This window comes from Rhea americana, unplaced genomic scaffold (assembly GCF_003343005.1).
Source record: "Rhea americana isolate MKP2758 unplaced genomic scaffold, rheAme1 scaffold_185, whole genome shotgun sequence".
In the NCBI taxonomy this organism is placed as follows: domain Eukaryota; kingdom Metazoa; phylum Chordata; class Aves; order Rheiformes; family Rheidae; genus Rhea; species Rhea americana.
Genome location: NW_028185983.1, coordinates 1559914 through 1572387, shown reverse-complemented (window position 1 = coordinate 1572387; position 12474 = coordinate 1559914). Strand labels below are relative to the sequence as shown.

At 37.8% G+C, this 12474-nt stretch overlaps 1 protein-coding gene across 3 annotated transcripts in view; it reads right to left on the bottom strand.

The window, feature by feature from the left end:
* Positions 1-12474, bottom strand: part of CTNND2 (catenin delta 2) — a 655980-nt gene that overhangs the window by 250885 nt on the left and 392621 nt on the right. For all 3 annotated transcript variants that reach the window (XM_085302090.1, XM_085302091.1, XM_085302092.1), the window contains one exon: positions 11737-11931. In XM_085302090.1, coding sequence (XP_085158216.1) covers positions 11737-11931 — 195 coding nt within the window. The remainder of the gene's footprint in view (positions 1-11736; positions 11932-12474) is intronic.

Sequence of the window (12474 nt, the reverse complement as noted above, 5' to 3'; positions counted from 1 at the left end):
GTCTTACTAACTGATACAGATACATCATTTCTTAAGGAGTCACTCTTAAAGAAGTGCTCAAAAACTTTACTTGTTATCAAAGGCAATAATGAACACTGAGACTTTTGGATAATAACTTAATTAAGCACACAATAGATCTGAATTTTTAAGACAGTCACTGCCCAACCATATCTGTTTCTTCAATATTTCAATGACTTTTTGGCATAAAAGATTTTACATAGCTTAGTCTCAGGTTGCTGAGTATGTTCTTGTATCCTGTTTGTAAACAAATATTGCAATTTCATGAAGCTTAAACTCAGGACTGATGGAGCTGACCTTTTCAAAAGGTTCAAGCCTACTAAAGACAAGGACTCTTCACTTGCTTGGGCTCTGAGAAAGACCTTCCTGTACCTCTTTTTCATAATGAACATATGAAAACTCCAATTAGGGCATTGAAGCTTAAAAGCTACCTTACCTTAGAACAAACCACAAGAGAACTTCTAGAATGGAGAAAACTTTTAGTGAGAGGGAAGAGGGAAAGAAGAATTGGTAAGCGTATCTTCCCCTTGCACCCTCACAGGACAGGTTCTTTTCCTCCATCCTGCAATTCAGCTCTCAATGCATCTCAATGTACCGGTCTTGCAGGGCTTCCAGGATTGCAATAAACTGCATATAATTAACTGAAAAAGCCTCTTTCTTTCTATTTCCTTCACGTCTTCTCCCTCTCTTAGCAATTTCTAGTCATGCTTCGAAGGCTCTGCTCTCCATATTTTCTCTATTTCTCTCTGCCAGCTCTACATTCTCCAGCTGCTCATATTCAGCCTATCTCAGGAAAGATAGGAACTTTTTTACCTTCCAACAGCTTGAACATGTTCAACTCTGTCTTCAACAGCCAGGGCACAGCAAGTGAGCAACCAATCTTCCTGCTGTACCAGGTTTGTCCTTTTAACAGAGCATAGCATATACTACAGAGTGAATGCAAATAAGCAAGAGAAATAAGATACTAAACAGCATAATGATAGATACTAAATGGCAAAAAATACCTAGGATAGAAATGGAAAAAAAATGTAGATTGGTATCTAGCATTTCCTCAGGCACTGGTTATACCTGGCTGTCATATCTAGTTGCAATTAGTGTGCCTACATGCTGTTCCAAGTCTTTATTCAACAATAGGTTTTATTATCAGATAATTCCATGACATGGTAGAAAAGAAGTCTTTTTTAACAAAGTAACACGCATGACTCTTCCAGTTGATATTACAAGAGATTCAGGTTGTTCATGTTTTTAACTTTAATTTCCAAAACCAGAGGTTGTTGTTTAACCACTATGATACTAGCTCTATTATAAATATTCAGTTCATCTCTGAATTGGTTAAGAGGTCCATTGCCATCACTGGCAGCTGAGAAGTACTAAATCTAAAGAAGATCATAAATCTATTCACAGTGATTGCATGTCCCAATAATGAATTAATATCTATTTGCTATTTTGATTCTTTCACAGTCTTAAAATTGTTTCCTGCCCATCACTGTAGTTATATGCCCGTTTTATAGGAGAACAACTCATTGCTTCAAAAAATCCAATGAAATATCACTTGTTGTCTGCATATTGTCATATTTAATAACTCCTGTACCAATGCAGAAAATGGTAATCTTTGAAGACTAAAAAACTGAAGTTGCTACTGCGCTGATGTATCCCTTCATTAAAATTTTCTAAGAGCATTCTTTAGATCTTACATTAATTGTTCCAAGAAGACTGAATGTTCCTTTGCTTAGAAACTGATGTTCCTTTACTGATTCTTTATTACAAAAAAAAAAAAAAAAAAAAAAAAAAAAAAAAATCACTTCTTGGCTTCCTGAGCTATCCTACTTTTACAAAAAAATCATTATCTGGTCACTCTGAAGGCTCCTTTCCTCTACATCACTACACTTCAATTTGCACATTTTCATATTGTCTCCATCTTAGCTCCTCTTTCACGCTTATCTTCGCTTTGAAATACATACCTTTTTCCTTGTATTGGACAGTTCCATTGTGGAAAGACACATCCTACCATTACCTAACTCTCAGCATGTGGGATAATTTGCTTAATAATCAGTTTAGACTTGCCATTTCTTTGCCAGTAATTATGTTATTTAGAGGCTCAAATATATGATTAACTGGTATCAATCTGAAATCATCTATTTTCCTTAAGGTGAGCGATGGCAGTAAATACATATTTTATGAATAGAGACATCTGTAAGGATTTTTGTACCTCACAAGCAAATTTTAATGAAAAAATAGGTAGAGGAGCAGCAGTGCTGACAAAGTTTCTTTTGTAGCGATTTGCATTGCAGTTTAATAGATATTGTACCTAAGAGGAATGACCTCTGACAAAGTTTATTCACAGCTGTCTCTGCACCCATAACCTTTGCAATTTCGGCCCTTCCGCCCAATTGCATTTGGCCACCAGGTTCAAAGTTACCAGGCATCCATCATGATAACAAAAACCGTATCTCAACAGCATCATTTTGAGGTCTTCGTAGTGTTCTGAAAGGATTCCCAGGTTTCATTTAGATACTGGAATTCCTCAACCAAGTACGTATTTTCAGTGATTCCAAATTCCCAACTCCCCACCTCAGGAGAACAGTGACATTCTTTCTTCTTTATAATCAAAACAAGTTAAGACACATGCTAGGTTTTTCAATATACAGTATTTTTTTCCAGTTACCTTCAGAAACTGACTGCATTTTAAGTTGTTGAGTTCTTAAGCTTCACTAATTTATGCAATTTGTATTCTCAGACTCAGCTTTTAGCATGTTTCAGCAACGCTTTTCTGCTCAAAAGCCTTGCTGTGTCCACATAATATGATAATCATATGACAATTTTGGCTGCTACAGGCATTCTGCCAAGCTCTTTTCTCAGATCCTCTCTTGTCACACTGACTTGCATCCCCAAATTTAGGGAGAAAATGCAGTTTAACTGACTCATTACATGAACACTTAAAGGGAAAAAGTGGCAACTTCCAAAGCCCTTAACAGTAATTGCCCTTTGAGAATTTGAGATGTTCAAATTCATGATGTTAATTTGTTCAGTGGAGTAAAGCTCAGTCCTGAACAATGGCATAACGCAAGACATAAACACTTGAGTCTTCTCTGTATTACTACATGGTTTCATCTTGTGCACATTGGACATGACAACCATAACCATTGCAAAACTTCATCAAAGCAAAAATACACAGCCCTGCTGAACATAGATAAGCATATTGCAACTAAATTTCTGTTTCTACTCCAAATTCACCTTCTCCTAAAATCTCTCACCTAGAAGTTTCCCTTCTAGCTGGCCAAAATAAAAACATATGCACTAAACAAAGTCACAATTATTACTCTTCAGAAAAGTAAAAATATTACGAGAACATAACAGTTCAACAGCCTACACTGTATCATGGTACAGCCATCAAATACAATGTGCATATAAACTGCATTTATACTCCTCCAGATTTTGAGCTTTTCCCAATTTAGTACACTATAATCCTAAATAATAAAACATTTATAAGTTGATATTCTTTAGAATATCTTAGACCACGTTACTGAGCTTCAGCTATTTAAATTAATGGCTTCCTTCTGGAGTAGAGAATTATTTTACTATTAAGTTAAATATATTTACATTCCAGTGTCAGAGTTTGTAGTATATACACCTTAGATATATTAACATAAATTCTGTAAATGATAGTTTAAAAGTTGCTGAATCCATTATAATAAACACCAGCATCTCTGAGTCCTTTCTCTGCTTGCAAAAAAAAAAAAAAAAATCCAGCTCTACATGCAAGCTACTGAACTATAATACGCTAAAGGAAGAAAGCTACCTGGAGAAGCAGTCAGTTTCATGTAATAAAGATTACAGTTTTAGTTAAAAAAAAAATTATAATGAGCTGGCAATTTTTAAGAGTGCTTTTAAAAATAATACTCTTGAAAGCATGATACTTTAACAAAAGCATTAGTCCTCTTGAAGACCCTACTGTGTAGTTACCTCAGGCACAGCATTGTGTTTTTATTCAGCAAAGATTTACAAAAAGTGAGTGTTTGAATTGTTTCTTATTTCTTAAAAGATAACTCTTTTATTTCTACGCAACACTTACTATAAAAGAGAATGGACATAGTACTGCACCAAGGAAGTCTAACATGACCAGGCTTTCATTTACCTGAGACTACAAAGATACAGTAAACGGGTGACAAACACATAGATATTTTCTGGCACAGAGTTGCCACAGCATTTTCTCAATAATGGCAGATGAGATTTACAGGATATTTACTTCCCAGAGTTTCAGTGTCATGGCCAAGATCAATCGCAGTTCTACCTTAATAGGCAGCAGTAAGTTAAGGAATATCTGAAATGCACCCAGACAACCTCTAAAAGGGGAACAGAAACATCARGAAATATGTAGAGCAAATCACAAGCCTCTGGAAGTATCGTGTTTATGGGACAGAGGAAGGAGGCTTGGGAGATTGACAATTTTAACATGTTTTTAATCTGAGAAACACTGAAGTCTGAACTGTCTTCAGGTTGTCTGGACTGTCCTCAGGTTTACAGACTTAAAATGTTCATAGTTTTAAAGTATCAAGTCATGGTTATTTGGAAAAAAGTTTCTCTACTATAAGGGGCGGGGCGAGGGGGAAGTATTTCTAATAGTTTACAGAGGTTTTGCCCATAGCTTTACATTGACCACTGGGCATTTTAGCATTGGAGCTGAAAGGTGTCTTCTCATCCTTCCAAAATTTTAAACAAGAGTGGAAAAATTCACATCCTTTCTCAGAAAAGATATCCTCCACATCCATTTTTCTCAGAAAAGATACCCACACAGCATACCTGGATGAAGAATAGCATGAATGCAAAACAGTTATTTCAGTGTGACCCTGACCAGACACGATTTTTGAAAGCTGCATCTCTTTCATAGCATGGAATAAGAAAGAAGGGAGAGCATCTGTAACAGTCATAAAATAATTTTCACATATTCTTTTAAAACATTACCAGGTCAAATTCTGACCCAAATTCATCATCTCAGTTGCTTTTAGTATATTTTAGCTCCATTTATCCATGCACAACATTTGGCAGCTGCTGTTTCATTAGTCTCATGTATTCAGTTGAGAGTCAAGATGTTTCCTCCCACCGAACAGGATGAGTTACATTAGTAAATACCATTTTAACAAGGAAACCAACCCTCCGACATTTATTTATATATGTATACAAGAATATAACACAGATAAGGCTATAGCAAATACTCAGGATCTGTCAAATGAAATGAGATAATGACTTCCCATTGCTTTGAGGTGATTGTCATTCATTCTACAGATCACTAAGGTATTTTGTGCACTATTTGCTTTGTATTGAGGATTTGTTCCCTGCTTGTTTCTTATAATTATCTCTCCCAAAGCAATGTTATCAAGTGGATGGCAGTTAGTAAAATAGTTCTATTCTCTCAAGATTACCAAACTGATAGAGATGCAGAGGTAGAAATAATTTTTCTTTTTAATTTCCTTGAAAACATTAAATCCTATACCCAAAACTCCATGCCATGTGATTTACCAGCACAATTCTGAATTAATCTGCAGCTGTGGCATCACAGTATGTTAATGCAGATTATAGGCAAAAAAACCCCCAAAACCAAATGAAACCAAAAAAAAAAAGAAAAAGAAAAAGGAGAAATAAAACCAAAACAACACAAGTGGTGTTTGGCATTAACAATCTAGCTATTGCACTTTAGGACTGAAGAGAACCTAAATAAAGTTTTGAGAAGCAGTGTAACAGACAAAGGGCGTAATCCAAATGAGGAAGGTCAAAGCTGCCTTCTTCTTTTTTTTTTTTAATTATTCTTGCTTTTAGTTTAAAGCGACATTTTGAAACCCCAAATGAAGAAAAACATATTTGAAACTAAGTTCCCCTTTTTGTTTCCAAATTAGATACTTGTAACACAGGAATTAGCTTGCAAAAGGTAGTTTTTTGTTAACAGCTAGATTCTATTCTAACAGCATATTAAGTAAAAACTATACCTACTTACTCAAAATGATTGCTCATTTTAAAAATTTGAGGATGCGTCTAAATGTATACAAAAGAAAAAAACCCACCCTTTTCCCTATTAACCCCTTTTGAATTCCTTTTTTGCATTAAGCCTGAAGTCTGTAGAACTATGAGTGACAGGTAACTAAATTTCAAATCCAGTTCTATGCTGAGAAGTAATTCTTAATCAGAAAAACTGCGACTGTAGTGGGATAACTTTGGGACACAGATTGCTCTGTGAAACCTGTCACTGGTGACGAGCAAGACTGAAATTCTGAGTTCAACTCTAAGAGCTGAGGCCATTTGCTGGCCTTGCAGCTGAAGAAATACTGCTGTGAACCAAGTTCGCTATAGGGAACTCATCAAGGCAATCAAATTTGGAATCCCACATCGTCATTTTTACCTAGTCCCACTTTAACATAAGAATTCTGTACTAATTTTCTAATTTTTTTTTCAATGCATTTAAGTCTTACACAATCTCACTGGTTTGAAATGGTTAAAAATAACAACTTATCAAGGTGCACACATCCACAGAAAGGACAAGTCCATAAAGCTAAGTTGCACTTTATTTGGAAATGCCTCCAGCCTATCACAGAAGAAAGATTGTCCTCTGAGAACAACCACTATCCCCACCCACAAAACCAAGATTACCTGAGAAAGACAATGCTCCTAATAACTGAGAGCAGCATTTGACATAAGCCATCCCGAGCTGCAGATTCCTCTCGTTCAGTCAGTGAAGGAGCAAACAGTGGAGGGAAACAAGGTGCAGAAGATGAGGATAGCATCAGTCCAGAAGATAACAGTATTCCTCACTTTCAGGGCCTTTTCTTGTGTTGCATCACAGGAGAATAAAATACAGAGTATTTCCTGCCACTCATAAAAACCTGAACAGAAACTACAGGCAGCAAGAGGCCAGAAAAGCCGTTACTTGCCGTATTTCCCTCCTGGTGTCCTTCACTCAGTGCAGAAGGTAAACGTGAACCTCTGAAAGCACTTCCAATACAGACTTTTTTGCCTAGTTATTGCTACTGAGTTGTAACCCTCTTGGCAAACACAGTCAGGACCAACCTATAACAGATAACTCTACTCTCTAAGGAAAGGAGCCCGCTTAACTCACCATGGCAACCACAGCACGGATTCCCCTCACTGAGCTCTCCTGACAGCACTCTCCCTCTGCACAGAAATTCAACTCACAAAAAAGCCACATTTCTGTTTTGTGCTTGCCATCATAAATTTCACAGGGCTCTCTTCTTTGATTGGCATTCTCCACCCTGGCAGCCAGGAGGTGGCACAGCTTGCAGTAGCACAGCTTTTATTAACAGCTAGCTTCAGAAGTGGTGCACGGGTGGGAGCGCTGAGCACWGGCCCAAGCAAACTCAGCAGGACCTGATCTGAAGGAGGATGCCACAAGAAGAGCTGCAGGATGGCCTAGCAACGCTCTGTGCACACAGGGACATTGGGTAACTTCTTAGGTAGCAAAGAGAAATGCTGCAAAATTGTTCCTCGCCTCCCCTCCTCCTGCCCTCAGGACCCATTTCAAGAACATGCTTGGTAAGCTCTTCACGTCCCGCGCACTCTCCAGAAGTGATGCAAATTTTGACTGCTTTCCTTTCACTGTTTACTTCCGATAAATCTTTTGTTTTGGGATGCTCTTTTCAAGATCAGCAGTACCACACCTGCTCAACCACAGATCCCACTCTCCCTTCTCTCAACCCATTCCCTCACACCCCTTTCTCCCTCTCTCTTTGGACAAGCACACATGAGTTCTCAAAGGGCCTCGCATACCCTGTCTCCCTCATTGGGCGCTTCTGGTCTGTGCAGCCAGAACTCAAAGCTAATGCCAATCAGCAGCATAATCTTAGCTGCTGGACTTCCCATGGCTGAGCTACGTCACAAGGCACTCCCTGCAGTGACTTTCCAGGGGCCAGAAGGCAAAGACAATCATCAACCTGCACATCTTGAGGCAGTACTTAAGCCTCCTTCAAGGCTCTCAGGTTCCCTTGGTGCCAATGAGATGCATTTATCCTTCACAGAGATGAGGACAGGTTCATCCCGCCATGGCTGGTTCTTCCATGATACTTGTGTGAGGTCCAGGACAAGGATACTCACTTGCAGCCTCTGGAATACATCAGTGTTCTTTAAAGCATGAGGACTCTGAATGTTCTGAGGTCTAAGTATACACAATTCACCAATGCCTGCCCCATTTTTAAACAGCACTTTTTTTTTTTCAACTGGTAGAGTCATGGGACCACTTTAGGGAGGGTTTAAAGTAAGCACAGAACTCTTATTTATCATCTCATCCATTCAGGGACAGCATTCTTTCAAAGCTCTTAATGCTTTTATCCTCCCTACCCCCCAAAAAATCACATCTTTTTACAGAAAGGGGCTCTTCCCTTTCATCAAGGCACCTTGATGAGCACAAGTGTCATTACAAACTTCCAAACACAGTGCTGTCAGCCTCCACAAGCAACAGACACTTATCTCACAAGCTCCACTGCTGCCATACTTGCGTTCCTGTGCTATAGGTCAAAAATGACAGCTCAGAAGTCGAGGGAAGTTGCTTTCTGTTCACGTTATGGATATTCTAGGCTTGTAAAATAGTGAGATTCTACCAGTTTGGACTTGCTTCATGTTTAACATCAATTAAGTGTCAATAGTTAAGTTAAATAGGACTAGATCCCTAGTCCAAACTTCTAGTTCCACAAATTAAACAATAAGCCAAAGGAAACCYATTTATATTCCTGTGCCCCTTCTAGCTGGAAGGAAATCCTTCCCATCTTACTCTTCTCAGAGTAAGAACACTTTTCAAATTCCAGTGGTGCACAGGTAAAAATTATATTAAATAAGCTTAATTCTACCATTATTAACTATATGTATCCTGCTAGTTTTAGTGCAAAAATTTAGGTTGCTACTTCTTATAAAGGAGAAGGTGCTACCCTTTGAAGAATAAAAGGGATTGCTAATCTCAATTTGATCTACTAAAAACCACAAACCAAAGAACCCTATGCAGCTGTTTCTGTGAACTTTGAAAGATTATTCTTAGCTTGGACAGAATAATGGTACTACACCCAGTCACAATTTAAACCACAAGGTGATGAAGAATTCCTCCTGCCCCTACCTCAAGATATGCCAGTAAGGGATATGTTTTGTAAGCTCCTCTGTTTTAAACATTCTGCAATACGTAGTCCTTACTGCAGCCATTACTATGGTCATGCATTTCATCCACTAGTAAAATATAAGGAAAATACAAACATTCAAAAATGTAGTGATAAAGTAAAAAAAAAAGGGGGGGGGGGAAGGAAAGAAAAGGAAAAAATAACTTTTCTCAGTTCACAAAGAAATTCTCTACTCACTGAATGTTGATTCACCTAGGTGATGAGAAACTCTGAGTGTGCTTTATCCATAATTGTATAAATATTCCTCAATGTAATAAGTACTCTGAAGTCCAAAAAAGAGCAAGAGATCTTGTCTGTTTTAAAAGTGAAGAAATACTTCCATTCTGAGAGTTAAAGAATCTTCCAAATTAAGTGAAATTTTCAGATTCAGGAAGTGGTTTATCTCATAAAATACTGTACAAAACTAAACGTTTTGCAAGTATAAYTGGCATAATCTTTTGTTTCAAATGATTAATGTCAACTGCAGAGAAAAAAAAATCTAGCCTTTGTCAGAGACTTACGCCCTTAGTCTAAGTTTGCCTTTCTGTACTCTTATGACTCATTTAGCTATGTCTGTACGCCAAAGCATATCAATAAAATACTTTGTCGCTTTGAGTGACATTAGCTTGTTGTTTAGCAACAGGGCACAGAAGTGCACTACAAAAAATGGAAATTCTCAAGATTTCACCAGGGATTGGCAAACATGCCCCCCTCACCCGTCAATTAAAGACGCTGTTCTGCTATGAGAATGTGAACTATGTTCCATAGAGAAGCACGCTAAAGTGGTCTTGTATCCTCTCCTCCGATAACATGCACACAAGACATACAAGACATGAATCCCTGTCACGTAACTTCAGAGAGCACATAGCAATTTGCATCCCTCTATACCTATCTATATAGGGAGTCAAAGCAGACAGCCACGTTAAAAAGCACTCAGACAACTCAACAAAGAAACCAATGTGCCAAACTCAATTTGGACTCCCATTCACTCCGTTATTTTGAGAAAAACTGTACTGTCTCCTTTATCTTAAGAAATACATTCCTTCAGACATTTGTAGCAGAGGCAGGAACAGTCACGTCCAGGCCACTTCAAGACTCCTGCTCTGAGCATGGAGGGACTCATCAGGCTCATTCTCTGCAAGACTGATAGTGGTGAGAATCAACCCAAGGGAAGCCCTGGGGCAGCCATTCTTCAGAAGGAATCTGCAGCAATGCTCAAATCTGTATCTCCAACATGGCAAAACACAACTTCATCAAGACTATCTACACTATCTAAATCAGTCTTCTGTAAATCTTCCTCTGAAAAGCTTTCCTTAGGTGTTACACACTAACATCCTGTGCTGCAGTTTCATTCATCACTGTTTCATTCACTATCACTGCCTCTGCTGTTCAGTGATTTAGGCAGAAATCTTGCCCCCTTCCTGCAAGGTATCATCACCTTTTGTAGTATATACTCATATGACTCCATGTAAAACATACACCATGGTAGTTTTTTCACTGGAAGGTAACAGAAATGGTATTCTTTAAAATTCCATAGCTGTTACAGATATTTAACTACACGGTTCTGTGAATAATTTCTTTTTAAGGATTTTCTCTTGCACTCTGAACACCCAAAATTTACAATAAGCAATAGTAATTTTGGAGACGCAAAAACTGCCAGCTTAGCTCTTGGATAAAATATTTTTAAAAGAAAAAAATATGTATGAAAGTAAAGATTCTTCTTCCAAAAAGTTCAATTGTTGTTCTTCACTTCTAGTGGTGAAAATGGGAGTGATTTGGGAATGGACAAAATCATCACAATTTGATCACTACAGCAATGATAAAACACCAGAAATACTTACAATTCCTAAGGCAAGTTCTTTCTACATCTGCTTTAGGCTATTTTGTCTGTGGCATTTATGTACTCTAATTATTCTGTGCATTAAATACCATAAATATCCCTGCTAATTTGTGATCTATTTGTGGGCAGCAATATACAGCTGTATTTCATTTGGTTGAGAGGACATTCCGCAAGTAGAACTTGCGCACCAATGCATTTCATGGACAATCATTATTATTTTACAGATAAATCAGTGGCGATAACAGCTTCTCTATGCCACAGCTCAATTTTATATCTGTATACTTAAGTGGACCTCTGTACAACAGCAGAGCATTTATTACATATGACTGACTCTAAAAAGCAAATGAACAAGCCTTCAACTTCATGTGGAAGGAACTTTGCAGTTCTTTTGTGACACACAAGGTAACTTTGTGAGCAAAAAGCCTAGAAGTTTTTTCAGAGCAGCTCAATTTTTCTTGCAGATAATATGCAAGATTAACAAAAACATTCTCCCTCCTTAACAGTAAGTCCCTGCTCCAGATCAGCTTAACCTACGGTATATATAACACAACATTAAGTATTTCTATTTTTTGTGTGTTCTTTTAGGGTTCTACTGATAGCTGCCATGTATGTAAAGTATCTTGTTTGACCGGCATGCTCATAATACAATTTGTTTAGCACATCAAAAAGAGAAGAATAATTAGTACTAAAGATATAGCTCATAAAAAGACAGTCATGCAAGTTACATCCACCTACCTGTACTAGTGCGGTATGTGCCTGTGTGTGCTGGTTGCAGAGGGTCCCCCTGACTCTGGCTGAGACTCCTCATAGGGGGCTTCTGATAAACTCTGTCTTCGTAAATAGGATCTATGTGGTGCTCTGGAGACTGAAGTGCCCTTAACTCGGACCCAAGGTGGCTGTGCTGGCTGCTGTAAGATGCCCGAGACCCAGCTGCAAATAGATTTATAAGAGACATTTAAGAGTGAGGGAAAAAGTGTGAAATACAGATTTTGATTTATGAAAAAAATTACATGAAAGTAGCATGTCGACAACAACAAAAAAATCAAAGAAATATATGCATTTTCAACATACAAAGAGAAACAGCATGCAATGGCAGCAGCAGCTCTAGTTAATCACCTCACTTGTATCATTCAGCTGCCTGCATCTACTCCAAAACCTCATTTCTTCCAAGGAAACTACATATTTTGGTGAGACAGATATCATGAAAGGCCAATTAAAACTACTTTTTTTTTTTCTTTTTAGAGAGACAAGGAAAAAAAAAAAAGGCTATGAACCCTGCATCAAAGTGGCCCACAGCAGAATCGTGAATGAGGGAGAAGCAGAGCCAGAACCAGATTCATGTGCTGTGCTCATTTTTTAAAATCTACAAATGAAGAAAGTTATACCTGATAAATAAACATAGTGATATGAAATCTAATCTTTTTGCTGTTTCACTGGAAGAACAATAAAGTCATTGTGCCTTATCAGCATTTT